The following is a 15,477-nucleotide window of genomic DNA, read 5'->3' on the forward strand; positions in this document are numbered from 1 at the left end:
AAGAAGAAAATTGCCTCAGAATTGCAGATAGTCAGCAAGGCATAAAAGCCATTCAGTCCCGAAAGATGGTGTGTTTTATAACTGATTTCATCACCGGCAATTTTATTTTAAAAACAAATCAAAATAAAAATCACATATAAATTGGAAAAATGTAGGTCTCATGGCCAGTCCCAAATGGTAAAGACGGTGACACCGCTCCACAAGGCGATAGGATATGACACCACCGTCGACGGAGGAGCTCCCAGCCGAAACCGTGAGGACCGTCAACGTCGACGAACAATCGATATGCGACGTTAACTTTTGGAATGTACAGGCATCATCGGCTGCCTGCTCCGTTCAGTTAGGGACGGATCAATGTCCCCCGTCGCATCAAAATTCACAACAACAGCATCCAAATTTTGTAGAAAAATGGAAAAAAAAATGGATAAAAAAAATGGGACTAAACGAAATCAAGCAAGCTTTTGCTGATAAACCCTAGGACCTGCAAGCAAGAGAGGCGGAGACTAAAACCCTAGAAGAGCAGAAAATTAGAGAACTGATGATTTCTCTACATGGGGGGAAGAGTATTTATAGCGTCAGCACATGACATCACCACCGTCCGATGTGATCGCGCGGCTAAGAACGAGTGATACTAAATACGGCCGCCGACAAACGAAATTAGGGTTTTATCCTTTGTTTGGGCCGAGGTTTTTGGCACGTAGGCCCGGAGATTGAACATATTTGAGACTTGCCCCTAACGATACGAAGCCCAGTGCGTAACTGCATATGTTAATCAAGCCCAAGAGGAACGAACTCAACCAAAATTCGAAAGGATGTGATTTTGCGCACTGTTTTTCCTTTACACACTTTTAAACAGAATAACAAACAAAATGTATGCAAATTTTTCAACAACAGCATCGTCAACCGGCTATTAGATCAACCATGCACAGTAACTAGTCTATGGGGATCCCTTTGGCCTTCAACGCTGTTTGGGTCAAATTGAGCTCTGTTTTTAAAGAAAAACTTTCCCGCACATGGAATGATATTATGCAGTATCTGAAGCAATCATGTAGTGCAATATGGGAAAATTAATCCGATGTAGTATGTGATCGACTTCCAATTCCGGAACATGCAGTGCAAGATGAGAAATCCTTGTTCATACTTTGACCCAACGAGAAAACGTGACAAGGTGGCAATATATACGAAGGCAGAGAACAAATAGTTGTGTGCAACCTTAAAAAGCAAGGCTGAGAAAACAAATAGGGTTTGTAACCTGAAAAAACACATACTGAACAGTAAAACTTGATCAAAATATCAACAAGAAACCTGAATAAAAACCCCCGAAAGAACTTCTTATGAGTAAATCAGTATAAATTAATTCATTGACAATGCAGTCTACAAGTATCGTCCTATTTCAAGACCCTCATGAAATATGTTATCTTCCTTCTCTGATCAAAATCTGCCAGCAGCAGCGCAGCAAAACATAACTCTAGCTCGTGGATTTTCCGACTACGAGGAATTGTTTGAAGAGATCGGCGAGCCTTGCCAGCAAGTTTTCTGAATCCAACAAGCTTTCCTCATCCTGTTAGCTTTCTCTGTCGTACAATCTTGAAATATAAACGAAAAGTTAAAACAAACGATCAGTCCTGCATATTTTTCCTGACACTACTTTTTCTTGTTTCCTTAAAAGCATGTTAGACGAAACAAAAGACATAAAACTATAAGCTGGGAAGCCTGAAAAATAATGTAGCTTCAAAACTCTCTGAAGTTCGTTGCCATGGGCATGGATCTCCTAAACAACTCTAAATAGTTATACCATGCCGTGGGTGGCAAAGGCATTAGAATGGGATGATAAGGGTGAAAACTTGAATCGAGTTGCATGGCAAACGACAATCAACCATTACTATAAGCCATCAATCAACTAAAATCAAGGCTTAATTTCTATCGACTCCACTATTTACTGTGTGCTGATCATCAATGGCTTCCGGCATCTTCAAGTCCACTGCCTAGTTATCTCATGCTGACTGAGACAAATGTGTGTATTCGACTAAAGAAGGGGTAATCAATCTTAATGTCACGCTTAACTGACCCTTTCATTTTAAGTAATGAGAGGAGATAATAACAACTTGACGATGAAGTAACATAGCCTGTATATGTAGACCAATGATAACAGACACAGAATACATATTCCCGTGTTCTGTTGTGGAGAATTAAAGTCCATTTTATCTTCTAAACTTAAAAAGTTAATCTTTTATAGAGTACCAATAGACATGAATGCAAGAAAAAACAGATGAATAGTTTCCAACTTACTAGTCTTCACTAAAAATCTGTAGAGAAGAGCTGCGTAAAGTCCATTTATTGTGTGTGATTAAAGTTCACGTCCTGACATTAGTACGCAAGGGGGAGTTTATCCTGAAATGGGACAACAAAATCTCATTGACCACACCAATGAGGAATTCTCTGGTACAAAATCAACAACAACAACAACAACAACAGCAAAAAAGCGTACAAAAATACCAACCATTGCTTTATTTACGCACATTGAAAATGCAGCTGAGAATTACCATCCATGTTAGGTCCTTCTACGTCTCCTCTAACATCAATACTATGTCCAAATTTAGGCTTATCATCACCAATTGCTCTAATCTCTTCTGCAGACGGAATCTGTTCAACTGGACCAGAGGTGCAAGACTCAGTAACAATTACATGGACAAGGTAAACATTTAGTGTGTTCCTAACATGCATTAGGCTACTGAAAAATGAATGACTAACAGACTTTCATCTACTTTCTGTTTAGTACCTTTTGGGCCATTAACAGAAGCCTCATTCATAGAAGAATTTATTGATCGTGCAAGACGTTTAACTCGATTGAAACGCAGTCCATTTGGAAGCCTCCCGGAATCAAAATCGCCAATTCGGAAACCTATTTGATATTAAAAATTAAAGATCATAAACAATTAAGTTACTGCTTAACTAAAATTCTACATTGCAGTTAACATAACACTATCAAACTTACAAGAAGCATTACTATCACCCTTTCGAATCACGTCCGCTACAATTTGGTGATTACCAATAACCTCGCCGCCTAAATGATTCAACGACCGCGCAAGCCGCCTTATATGACTCAAACGCAACCGTTTTGAGAAATTAGACGATCTAGAAGCTGCAGCCTCCAAACCTGTTACCACATTTTAAATGCGACAAATTTTTTAGTATGGCTGTCGCACGGCCAGTAACTTTGAATATGCAAAATGGCAACGCAGTTACAAAAACACACTTACATTGGGAGTACTGCAGACGTTCCGTGGTCGGGTTTTCGAGCCGAGTAACTTCCCGGACGTAACTGTTCCCTTCTGATAATGCTGCATCATGTTCATTGCTTATTTGCTGTGATGGGAAATCCCCTGCTTTAGCATTTTCAGCTCTCAGTCGTCTAAGTTGATAGTTCCTACGACGACGAGCCAGATGTCGTTCTCTCTGTTCAATGGTCATAGACTGCCTCCTCTCCCTGTCCCTTACGCGACGTCGTTCCCGCTCTTGCTCTCTCTGCATTCTGCGCAACTCCGATCTATCCAACGACAACTCCTCCATTGCTGTTCAAAAGCCGTTGGTAACGGACTCCCCAATTCTTCAAGCAAGTTTTGCTACTTTATCTGAAATCCATACGACAACCAAATTTTCAGATTAATTTTTTACCCCTCAATTTTGTTTCCATAATTTTTCTTGGATCAATACAGAAAAACGAATAATATTATATAATATATGAATGAAAATTAAATTATAAACCTAAAATTAACATGCGATTAAACAAATTAAAATTTACCTTCAGTGAAATTAATATGCGTGCGAGGAAAGCATTGTGATTGATCACCTGGACTTTCATCGTGATCACAATTCAGTACGCAGCAACTTCTGCATCTGATTTATCATGGAATCGAATCGCAGTGCGGGTGTTTTTCTTTTCTTTTTATTTTTTTGACAAAATGTTTTTGGTTATTGCGGGGTTAATAACCGTATTTTCCGGCCGGGGAGTTACCAAGTGGTCGCTTTTACCGTGTAATCGGTATGATTAATTCATGTTTTGTTTAATTTAATTTCGTCTTTTACAAGTAAAATAAATTTATTGGCAAATGTGGTTTTAGTCAAATTAATTAAAACTATTTCATCTCTATACCCAAATTTGAATCACATTTCTCGTAGCACGGATCAGATAAGTTACGCCGTTACTCATTTTCACAAAATTTAGTGCTCGAAATCCCTTAAGCCTAATACAATCTCACGCATGGTGAGACTCGAGCCAAACACATTGGGTAACATAAATTTAGCCTAACTCCTAATACACACAAGCAGCCTCATCCTTTTGAAGAGTAAAAGCTTTGCTGGGAATTGCCTACCATCTCACTTGAGCTCGCACGGCTCCCGAGTTTACATACTGATGTTTAACTAGAAGCCTAGTAGATAAAAATTAAAAAGGCAATCTTCAAATAGTTTACACAAATGATGGCACTTTCTGTATGGTGAAAAGCCAAAAAAGATAACGCAATGCAACAAGCATGAGAAAGGTAAAATTACAGTAAAAGTGAGAGCTATTCGCTTTCTTTGCAAGGCCAACATTTTTACAACACCAAAGTTCGAGATTCACGTTTGTGCCTAAAACTAGGAACTCTTGCAAGAAAGCTCAAAAATCTAGATCCTACAAAAACTTACACAATCAGTCCTTGATGCTCTAAGCGTCATAAAACAATACGAGCACAGAAGTTTTACAGTGTTTTGCGGTCACCTTCCGGTTCACCTCCATGCGGAAGATGTTACCATAGCTCTTTGCTTCCAACCGAGGTAGAGAGCCCCGTCTGCTTCTTGAATTCTGAAGTTCTCGTTATATTCCTTCAACAGAATCCTGATAGCTGCCGTCACTTTAGGACTCAGAGGGTATTGAGTAAATCCATCCATCATTAGCCTTGATCTCCACTTCCCGAAAAGTTCATGGCGTTCCACCCTCTCGGCCCCTTCACAAGCAACCATGTTCACGATGTCTCTAGCCACACAGTGCGCCTCTGCGTTGATCCTCTGTTTGTCGTCTCTTGGCCGAGCCACATCAATTGATTCAAACATTGCTGTATAATAATCTACCATTTCACTAAACCTTGAGAAGAATGGGGAAGTGTTGGTGATGGATTCTTGTTCCACAAGTGTCATAACTTTGGGCGATAAACTCTTAACCAGCCTTAACAAACGATCTCTGTGATTCTCAGTGCTCACACTCTCATCGGGCATGTGGTGCAACACGTATGGAAAATTAACCGCTATAGCTTCCCCTGGTTGAATCCTGAGATTATGAAGTTCAACCTGAGAACCACACCTGGCTGCGGCATTAAACTCAAATGGCACATTGCATGACGCCGCAAGCTTTGAAAGCCTCTCCCCCACAATATGAAGTCCCCCGCCACGAGCATGGGCTGATTGAGTATCATCAACACCTGTGATCCGGATACATGGGGGGCCACCGGGCCGGCGAGCTAGATCTTGGATGAGGGGAACCCACTGACTGCCCTGTGCAATCTGAAAATCAATTATGTGGATTATTGGCTCATTCTCCAACGCTTCCCGAATGACTACATTTGCAGACACGTAAGCAAACTTCCAATATGGGCAGATATCATAGAGGACAGACATGTATGACATAAGTTGCGAGCTTGTAGGAACTTCACATTTTAGGGCTTTGTAGATTAAACTCCCCGATCTTTCCAACTTTGCTCTAAGACCTTCCAACATGTAAGCCCCCAATCTCTGCATTGGCTCCCCAGAGACTGACACCATTTGCCCCAAAACTTCCATCCAGCTTGTTGCAGTGTATAAATCGTCTTCGGATATCGCGTGTGCACAGTACAAGAGAACATCTTTTAGGTTTAACTTAGGTATCATTGTGGCTATTTGACTCTGGCTCCACCTTGCCATACCACTCTTGTGACAACAAAAGTGGCTATCAACAATATCCGAGTCGGGCCCTAGCAATGAAACTTCCACTTCCCTGAGCCTGTACTTGAACTCGTTGTCATCCTCAACTACGGAGCACCCACTTGTTGGTGATCCATAATTGTTGCCGGACGAATGGTGCTGATCAGACAAGCACGAGTGAGAACCTTGCGGTGAAAATGGACTCTTGTTAGACAAGCTACTAACAGCAGAAGGGGAATCACAGGTTACAAAGGCAGTGGCCGGAGATGATTCCAGGGTAAAAAACTGCTCCTCGCCATCCTTGCAGGTTTGAAAGGAAACATTGTTTCCTTGGCTACCAGTATCCGGAAACACACTGTTTTCCAAAATCTGGTACCCGTAGGCATCTATCTGCTGCACAGGCGGGTGGTACAGCTTGTGATGGATACTAGCCACACCTCGGTGTTGCTGAGATGTTTTCATCTAACGAAATGAAATGATTGACCCAACCCAGAGAATAATTCTCACCTTATGTTCCTAAAACTTGACTTGATCGCCCCTCTGTTAGATCTTTGGAAGAAAAGTCACCAGAACCGCCAAGTCTGCACATAGGAGATAAGTTTATGTTAACTAAACACCAAGAAAAGCAGAAGCTTGGTCACAAACAAAATATGTTCTTAAACGAAAGATTATGGGCAAGAGATGCGAGATTGATCACCAATCAGCACCTGACAACAACAAAATTGAATACCATAGAAGCAAAATATGATCCTTAAAACCACTACAACAACAAAACTCGCCCTTTTATTTAGATACTCGGAAGGTCGGAAGGTCGGAACTGAAAACTCACCTACCAAACACGTAACTCCGCCATAGATAAATCAGGCTTCTACATCTTTTCTCTACCCGAAAACAAAAAGCACTCAGCAGGTGAAACCTAACCAGCACAGCCCCACTATTCTAATTACCTACTAATTTCTCCTCCAACATCCCCAGACCAACAAACAGTAAAACGCGTAATTTCTGAGCACACGGTCGTCGAACCGCGTTTTTCAATTTAGTTAAAATTCATTTTTGCAATTATCTAATTCAACTTTTCCTTATTATCTTATAATTTGAAGTAAAATTAACTAATTAATTACTACAAAAAAGAAAGGTATTTTTTTTTTTTTTTTGGAGAACAAGATAATATATTATCCGGGCAGAGAGGAAAGGTACTTTAACAGCTAAAAAGTTATTAAATTCCCAAATCGTTTGATTTCTTCAAATGAATTGATCTCGGAACAACAAAAATGGCACTCAAATAAAATAATTTCACAAATTATTGAACATAAAACAATTCAGGCAGATAATAGCGACAAAAAACATGGTAAATTTTTTTAATTCCCATTTGCAGACGCCAAATTAGAATTCAATCAGTGAAACAAATCCACCTCTAAAAAATTCCAACAGAAACTCATGTTCTCATGAAGTAATCCAACAAAAGTTTAAATCTAGACCTTAAAATCCTCAGAAGAACAAACACCCAAGTCATAACAAACGTTCTTAATCCGAACCCATGATTCATAAACAAGAAATTTGTCGAAATTAATGAAAGCTTACCTTAATCACAAAGAAGACAAGTCTCAGCTGGATTAGTCAGCTCAGGTCAGCTGGGATTGGTGGGTCGGCAAAACCTTAACGAAAGGCCTTCAGATTCCTCTTGTTCAGGCGGCAGGCAGAGAGGAATCCTTCTGTCATGCTAGAACCATGTGCTGCGACTCTGTAGATTTTTTATAGTTGTGTCTGAGAAACAAAGGCCACTGCGTTTAGAGTTAATTACAAGATCACCCCTTTAAGTAGAACTTTTGGACGACCGTGTACATGTTTTGAGTTGTGGTACGAAATGACGAAATTAACCTTCTTCGCATGAACAACGTCGTCGCGACGTGTGGTCAGGGGTTGGGATGCCCGAGTGCAGGCAAGCGGAGTAGAAAACTAAGAAAGAGAGAACTATTGATGAACGGAGAATGGACTACCGTACTTTGTAGACTTTTAATTACAGTCAAAGCGTATTTAAGACAGGATTTAGGGCCTATATACACACACACATATCATGAACTTGGATTACTCTAATCTCATCTTATTAAGTTTTCATTTGATAAACTTAAATCATTGATCCAACGTGCGGTTTAATCGTCTTAAAATGAGCTAAGGAAATAATCATATATACTTGAGTCTTCTTCGTTTGGTCTTGTTAATTATGGGTTAACTATTCACGATTGGAAAACATCTCAAAGACTCAAACTTGACTGCTAATATCATTGTACATATTTAATACGAAACAAGATAAATAATTTGCAAGGATTTTCATCCATCATGAAAGTTGGAAGAAGACGAGAGAGAAAACTTTGAATTTTTCTACCATGCACTGGAGCATGGTATGCATAAGAGTTTTGAACCGTTAATTCTTTAAATTTTTTAACCAAATAAAAGAACAAATATTGATTCTCTATTGTTTATATATAGGGTCACTACTCGGCTTTTTGGTTCTATATATGTTATGATGATTAAGAAACAATCTAGTTGGAGACAATTTTCGGATGAAATAAATAAACAACTCTCTTATTAATTGAGACAAGTGGGCTTTACTATATATATTATCCAAAGGAGTCAAATGTATTAGGTTATTTGAGTCCAAATACTTGTCTAATATTTGTTATTTTGTTTATGTGTGTAAGAGGTTTGTGCAAGCTATATAAGCTTAATTGAAATAACATGTATTGTTGTAAAATAAATTAACTTTTAACATGTACACTTCGTAAAAATAGACTAATTAACTGCTATCTCGTAAATCAAAATACAAATTAAGCAACAAGTATATTCATTCTCTGAATGCTAATAATAATATACATGACTAATTTTATACAACGTAAAATGTTTATGAAAAATTACCGTACTGTATAAGAATATAATATATTGATGTGATATTTTGTAGAATCTTATGCAATTAAAGAAGCAAAGGCTAACAGTATTAACTAAAAACGGTAAGCCGCTCATCGATGAGAGTTAAGTGAGACAAAAACCATGGGCGGTTTCAGTCGATTCGCGTCCACTTGGAAGTTGCATGGTATGGTTTGGAGACTTTCGGGGTTGGGACCCTCGGGACAGAACGGTCAAATGTCATTCTCGTAAATATAGTGGGAGAAGAAGGGCCATGTTATAAGCAGGGCTTTTGCCTGGAAGGTTGCCACGCCCCACATTCTTCGAACTTTCCCATTTGGTGCCCTTTGCTCAGTATTTTGTTTCTGTTTAAAGCTTTCAACCAACGTTTTTTAACTGCAAATTAAAAAATGATTAAAATGTATCAGCGTCTTGAACTCCACTCCAACGAACAAAAGATCTGCTGTTATTCGGAGCCCGGTGCTGAACATGTTAGCCTCCAAAACCCTAATTATAATTTATCAAGAAAAGATTAAAAACATAATTAGGTTTGGATTTTCTTAATGCGTGCAGGTGGTACTGAAACTAGCCAATCAGACAGATAAACCATTTTTAAAGTTAAGTCTAATTAATTAAGAAAAAAAGACAAAAGCGAGTACTCGTCAAGATAATGGTTTTTATTGATCCCAATTGATGAAACCAATATGATTAGGATTAGGAATCTCTTTAAGACTACGTACCTTATGGGAGTTGCATAAAATATTCAGAGTCCACATTTTTCGCGAAATACTCTGAGGATATGTCGGTGTACGAGTCCACATATTATACGTTATAAATATAACATTATTATCTCCTTACATATTATAGTATATAAGCCTCACGTAATCACATCTAAACAAATGGAAAGATAATGTCCATGAGGATAAACCTTGCATCTCTTTATGATGAAATGGCAAGGGACGATGCACTGTCGACAAAGAAGCCTTGCTATGGGAATAGATGTACTCATAGTCTTTTGTCAGGCGAACAAATAACAAAACCACAATCAAAACAAAACAAATTCCTTGGATGTATGATTCTTCAACCACAAGAGACTACACCTAACTAGCAAGAAAGATAAGCTCATAAGGCCTAAACCTTACAAGCCAGACCTACACCGTCAAGACACACAAGGTAAACACGTACCATTACCTGAAAACTTTGCAACGACACAAAAACATGACTGTGAATCAATCAAACCATTGGAACGACCTCATATATAAGAGAAAGATCGCAAACCCCTTTGATGGTCTTGTAATTGTGGGAAAAAACTCTGCTTAAGTCACCTCCAACAAACGTTGAGCTTCTTCTGCATAATCCTTACCAAGTGCACAAGCCACAAAATCATCACCTCATATTTGAAGAACAATTATCGTTCTAAGATTCGAGGTTAAGCTATAAGTCATAATTGCTACAAAAGCTCTCCTTCTTACAATGAGAGAGTGACCCACAACCACAAACACAAAGACTCTCATTGACAAAGCGAGTGAGTGACCACTACTAAAAACAAACAAAAAAAGAAAGAGAAGGAAGGAATTAAGAAGGATGGCCATTGACCCCAACATCAAGGGCTGGAGTCGGCGGGGGTAGGTTTTTTCCTCTCTCGCTGCTAGGGTTTTCTTTTATGACATTTCATTTCTTGTTTCAGCCTAATACTGGTACATAATTCCAATGGTAATGAAATGAAATCCATCTTAACGTATCGGATAGCAACACTGAAATTTTTTTGCTCGGGTATAAATTAATGAATGAGTTGATGGGGGGACCAGTCATTGCATGGCACGTGAAGATTTGGACTTTGCGTTGTAAGATTAGGATGGATTGTCCTTCCTAATTGCCATGGCCTTTCTTTAACACGCCTTAAGATATGTCCTTTTTTTTTTGTCTAAACCACGTGGAAAAATGTTGGTGTATATTCTTTCTCCTTTTGCATGTTGTTGTTTATTTATGTCTATTAATTTTTTTTTTTTTCCGGTTGATTCAATTTAAAGATTAAAAATAAGCAACACCATATGCATGTATGATTAAAAAAAAAAAAAAAAAAAAAAAAGCATCGGTGTATAAAATGTGTCAGTTAACACGAGTGATGAGATTCACTTTTAACTGCTATAAATCATAAGAAGGGGATAAACTTACTAGGAACAGTATGCCAAACATTTGTAAGGTCCTCTAATATTTCTCTTATCTCTCTTAGCTAGCTAGCTTGCTCATGCCTTCACTAATATTATAAGAGTTGTGCTAACATTAATCGTCACATAAAATGTAAATGCGAGTAATACATATTCATGGAAGCCACTGTTAAGAGACGTTAAATATGACATACATGATATGAGTGTCGATTAAGATTTTGTCCTAATCTCAAAGTGATCGTAACACATAAAAGGAAGCTTCCAAAAAGATAGAAGGAAAATGTAAATATTTGATATTTAATTAGGAAATACCTTTTGTAATTTGTATGGAAGTGGGTGGAGGAGTTTCTGTTTACCTACTCCGACCATGACTTTGCTTGGTGCGGGTGCTCGTGGGAAGTGGGATGAGATCAACATTCTTCTTTAATCACAATTTTATAAAAATAAGACAGCGACATATAAAATGAAATAATGATTAATTAATTAACACTTGCATAATTTACAGCATTTATGCTTGAAGCCTTGAAGGTAGTTGAATGAAGAATCGGTAAGTGCCGCCCACCGGATCCAACGTGTTACGCGGGTCCACACTCCAACCGCGTTTCAAAACACTATTGAATTGAGATATTGGCGTTCCAACGTGGGTCCTTTATTATTTACTCAATGGAAAACGATCAACCGTCCGATAGTAACATTGAAGTCGCTCAGTCTTTGTTCCAACTGTTCATGGATCCCTCCAGACTTTGATGACTCCTGCGGCTGCTGCTGCTGGTGAGATTAGTGGATATGGAAAAGAAAAATTGGATATGGAGATGGAGACGGGGGACGAAGGACGACGGGAGACCACGACAAACACTCTTGTAACGGAGGTTAGGTTTCTCCGAGACCATTAAAGAGAAAGGTTGCCAGAGAACTCAAAATCACGGCATCTTCAGGTTATCAACTTGATGACTCGGAACCCTAAGGTGCTGCTGCAGACCTAGCTGAATGCAACCAAGGTGCATCAACATTTGCATGGAGCAGTTCGGGTCCAAATCATATCAGAGCCAAGATTAAAACCTACACACATTTCTACTTAAATTTACAAAGCCAATGGTGGATATAAATATTTGTGCTTTTAACTTTACAATTACAAAGCCTAATCTCCACCATGGATATGGACTTTGTATAAAGTCAGCCATACATAATCACTTTGCATACATCCAAACCAAATAACTACAGGTGAATAATCAAAGAGAGAAGACATGTTAGTATGGGCTTGTGCATGCTACAAGTTATACAAACAGAACACATACAAGCCTAGGTTAAAAAAATAACAATCGAATAGCAATATCTGCATTAGAAACGACGCCTTAACTGGTTATCATCTTCAAGCACTTCACATGACATTTCCTTATACCAAACATCAGCCTCCCAAATTAAAGCTCATTATCTATTCTCTGTCCAGATCAGGAAATCATGCAGCAAACGTGTGAAGGGAACAATCAGTCTGTAACGCTCCCAGCCTAGTGCTTAGCTTCTTTTCCTACCCTTACGTGCACCTTCTGCTCCTACTCTATAACCCTCAGCTGTTTTGCAAAACCATCCTCCACCTGTTTCCGTCTCCTCTTGAACTAGACATAGGCTCAAAAGTTTCAAAAACTCAATAAGCAAAATCACGTAACTAGCACTGTCAAAGTCTGACTGATCTCCAGTGAATATGATGTTTTCCTTAATGGAAGTTTTGTCCTTCTCACATGCCAATCACAAAAGCATATCAAGAAACAGACTTTCTTACTATAAGACCTTTAAAGGTTCTATTCTAGCTTGACAATCATCACCAATTCAAGGATATCATCAATGGAAAAAAGCGTAAATGATCATTCTCCCGAACTGGAAGCTATTCTTCTTAATCAACAATTACATAAAAGCAAAACATAGCTCTGGAAACAACATGTTAAGCGTGATCCAATACGATAAAATTCCGCATACTTCCAACTCAGAGAGCTAACATCCAATTAATTGGACTACATTGTGTAGCATCATATCAACAACAGCAGCATTTTATTATCAGTTGTATGACATTTCAAAACACACTTAAACGACAGCATTGGCACCAGATTCAAAAAACCGCAACTTTTAATTTCCGATTAAGCAGCACATGAATGAATTCAGCACAAAAAGGAACAGTCTGATTATTAGAGAGAAACCCTAGAAATGTGAACACTGAATGTGCATTTTCATTTCTTGTAACGAGCTACCTCATCGTCGTTGGGGAAAAAGCCCATGAGGCGTCCCGCCGAGTTCTGGTAAGCGTACATGAATCCGCCCATTACCCCAATCAAACCTCCTGTAACCATTGACGGCCCTCTAATCCCGGGCTTAATCCCTATCAAATTCACACAAATTAAAATTCAATTAATCAAGATTACTGCTTTAATTGAAGAAAGCGAGAAAATCGGAAAGGGATATAGGGTTACCGGAGAGGTAGCCGACCGTAACGGAGACGCCGGTGATGGTGGCGAAACGGAAGTAATCGAGGGTGCTGAAGTTGCCGACGACTGTGGTGAACGGAGGGTTCCGATCTATGACCGGGTACTCGGGTTTCGTTGACGCTGTGATGTCTGTGTTCATCTTCTTTTCTCCAACTTCTACTTCGGAAGCAACGCTGTAGCACTCTTCAGAATCGGGTTATGTTGAGCTCGGTAGCTCAGGTCTCGCTCGCCCACTAACACTCGGTGCGACGCAGACGATGACGACTATCTGTGTGGATATTTGAAGTGTGGGTGGGGTGGGCCTTTTCATTATTTTGGGCTATCATTTATAAATACTTTTTGAGCCCAAATCTGTAAACCCATCGCCATGAATTTTTTTTTTTTTTTTGTACAAGAACTATTGTCACATGATGCTATTTTTTTCCTTCATGTATTATACTAGAAATTATATGTCTCGCTTTTTGGGTATTATTAATAAAATATAAAAACAAATCCATATTTTATAACTTGAGTTGAGTATGTAACATTAGTTTGTGTACCTCTACGAATTACTCGCCTATGAACAAGTGACATGAAAATCACAATTGGAACCAAACCAAGTTTACATTATAGTACGTTATAAATTGGTTGCGCCCGAAGGTCCACGTAAAACCTTTTGAGTATAAAAGCGATGATACTGAACGGAAAATTTCAAGTACAACTCAAATCGTCAAAGATGACATGTTAAATAATGTTAAGAGGAATTCTATTTGACCATACTGCATATGTATTTCACTAAGCATTGTTGAGATTAAGAGCTAGTGAGGCACACTTCAACTTGTTCATTCTAGCTTTTTAGAAGACATGAAAATAAATTCGTGAACATATACTAAAATAATCGCTTGAAAAATATGACGTGATTGAAATTTTTAATCAAGATTACTCTGTAAGAAACCCTTGAGAAAGGCTTAGGTTCAGAAGACGAATCACTTTATTCGTCCGACCTAGATCTGGAAAATATCCATGACCGACTACTCCTGATTTGAGACCACCACTACCCATGTTTTGACCCCCTACCTCCTCTCATACCTTCTGAATTGGAGGTGGTGTACCAAGGACCTATCCTAACATAACATGATATGAAGGAATTAACAGATTATTTAAAGAAAAAAAGTAAAGCAGATTAATTGAATTACTACTCATAACTAATTTAATCATACTTGTTTTTAAAAACTAATTTATTAGACTAATCAAACAGTAACAAAATTCAATTGTACTTTTTCAAAGAAAAAAAAACTAGTTTAGACTAATAAGATAGTAACATAACCAAATCATCACTAATATTACAGTTTAGTACTATTCTTTCCCTATTGGTGAAGAATTCTTATTTACCTCTAACAGAAATATAAAATAAGAAATAAAATTGTAAATATAGTTTATGCATCTGAAGCTTGTATTTCCCCATCCAAGATGTCCGGATATTTTTTCTGCACAAAAAATTCCAAACATTGATAACAAAAAAATCAGTATATATATATATTAAAGACTTGTAATTGTTTATGTTAAAATAAATGTAATACACTTTATTAACATATATTTAACATCGAGTAATTATAGGTAAATATACCAACTTTTGAGATTAAATTTGCAAGTTATATGACGTGTTAGCAATAGGAAATAAACGTTTCAATCAACACTTACATAACAATTCAATTATCAACAACCAAGTTGTTGATTTACAAAATTAAAAAATTTGGTTCAAAAAGTTAATATCCCTAACATTATCCTTACTTTTGCATGTCCACGCCTTGAAATATGACACAGACGCTCACAATAATGTCAAGTGTATATTCCTTATGTATAACCTAATTTATATAGATTTTATATGTGTAACGTACCTGGAACTGGAGCAGACATCCTTCTATCATCTCCAAGTATCCATTGAGGACTTCAGATTCATCTTCTTCTGCAATCTTGATCATGACTTTCGCGCAAACCAAGGCAGTAACGATTTCCTGTAT

The 15,477-nt window shown here is 38.1% G+C and overlaps 3 protein-coding genes and 1 non-coding gene across 10 annotated transcripts; all 4 read right to left on the minus strand.

The window, feature by feature from the left end:
* Positions 1–10: 10 nt before the first annotated feature.
* LOC125480505 lies at positions 11–100 on the minus strand. The gene has a single exon (XR_007260864.1). It is a non-coding gene; the product is annotated as a small nucleolar RNA SNORD96 family (small nucleolar RNA).
* A 1,206-nt stretch (positions 101–1,306) lies between these two features.
* On the minus strand, positions 1,307–3,535 carry LOC103936810. 2 transcript variants are annotated; one of them, XM_048591167.1, is made up of 6 exons: positions 3,261–3,535; positions 2,996–3,157; positions 2,780–2,902; positions 2,520–2,651; positions 2,290–2,391; positions 1,307–1,586 (listed from the first exon to the last, which is right to left on the minus strand). In XM_048591167.1, coding segments are annotated over exons 1-5 (690 nt in total). In that variant the 5' UTR covers positions 3,532–3,535; the 3' UTR covers positions 1,307–1,586; positions 2,290–2,389. The 2 variants fall into 2 exon arrangements, with proteins under 2 accessions (XP_048447124.1, XP_048447123.1); XM_048591166.1 differs by having other exon boundaries at positions 2,501–2,651.
* A 987-nt stretch (positions 3,536–4,522) lies between these two features.
* LOC103936807 (scarecrow-like protein 13) lies at positions 4,523–7,703 on the minus strand. Of its 2 annotated transcripts, none has more exons than XM_009346678.3 (2): positions 7,516–7,703; positions 4,523–6,515 (listed from the first exon to the last, which is right to left on the minus strand). In XM_009346678.3, exon 2 carries the CDS (start codon positions 6,394–6,396, stop codon positions 4,768–4,770), a length of 1,629 nt encoding a protein of 542 aa, XP_009344953.2. In that variant the 5' UTR covers positions 6,397–6,515; positions 7,516–7,703; the 3' UTR covers positions 4,523–4,767. The 2 variants fall into 2 exon arrangements, with proteins under 2 accessions (XP_009344953.2, XP_009344952.2); XM_009346677.3 differs by lacking the exon at positions 7,516–7,703 and adding an exon at positions 6,764–7,452.
* A 3,757-nt stretch (positions 7,704–11,460) lies between these two features.
* LOC103936806 lies at positions 11,461–13,747 on the minus strand. Of its 5 annotated transcripts, none has more exons than XM_048591439.1 (3): positions 13,463–13,745; positions 13,244–13,371; positions 11,461–11,986 (listed from the first exon to the last, which is right to left on the minus strand). In XM_048591439.1, exons 1-3 carry the CDS (start codon positions 13,614–13,616, stop codon positions 11,924–11,926), a joined length of 345 nt encoding a protein of 114 aa, XP_048447396.1. In that variant the 5' UTR covers positions 13,617–13,745; the 3' UTR covers positions 11,461–11,923. The 5 variants fall into 5 exon arrangements, with proteins under 5 accessions (XP_048447396.1, XP_009344951.2, XP_048447397.1 ...); XM_009346676.3 differs by having other exon boundaries at positions 11,461–11,982; positions 13,463–13,744; XM_048591440.1 differs by having other exon boundaries at positions 11,461–12,062; positions 13,463–13,744.
* Between the last annotated feature and the right edge of the window lie 1,730 nt (positions 13,748–15,477).

Source organism: the organism of the source record quoted next, unplaced genomic scaffold (genome assembly GCF_019419815.1).
Source record: "Pyrus x bretschneideri cultivar Hongxiangsu unplaced genomic scaffold, Pyrus_bretschneideri_v1 Contig33, whole genome shotgun sequence".
NCBI classification, from domain to species: domain Eukaryota; kingdom Viridiplantae; phylum Streptophyta; class Magnoliopsida; order Rosales; family Rosaceae; genus Pyrus; species Pyrus x bretschneideri.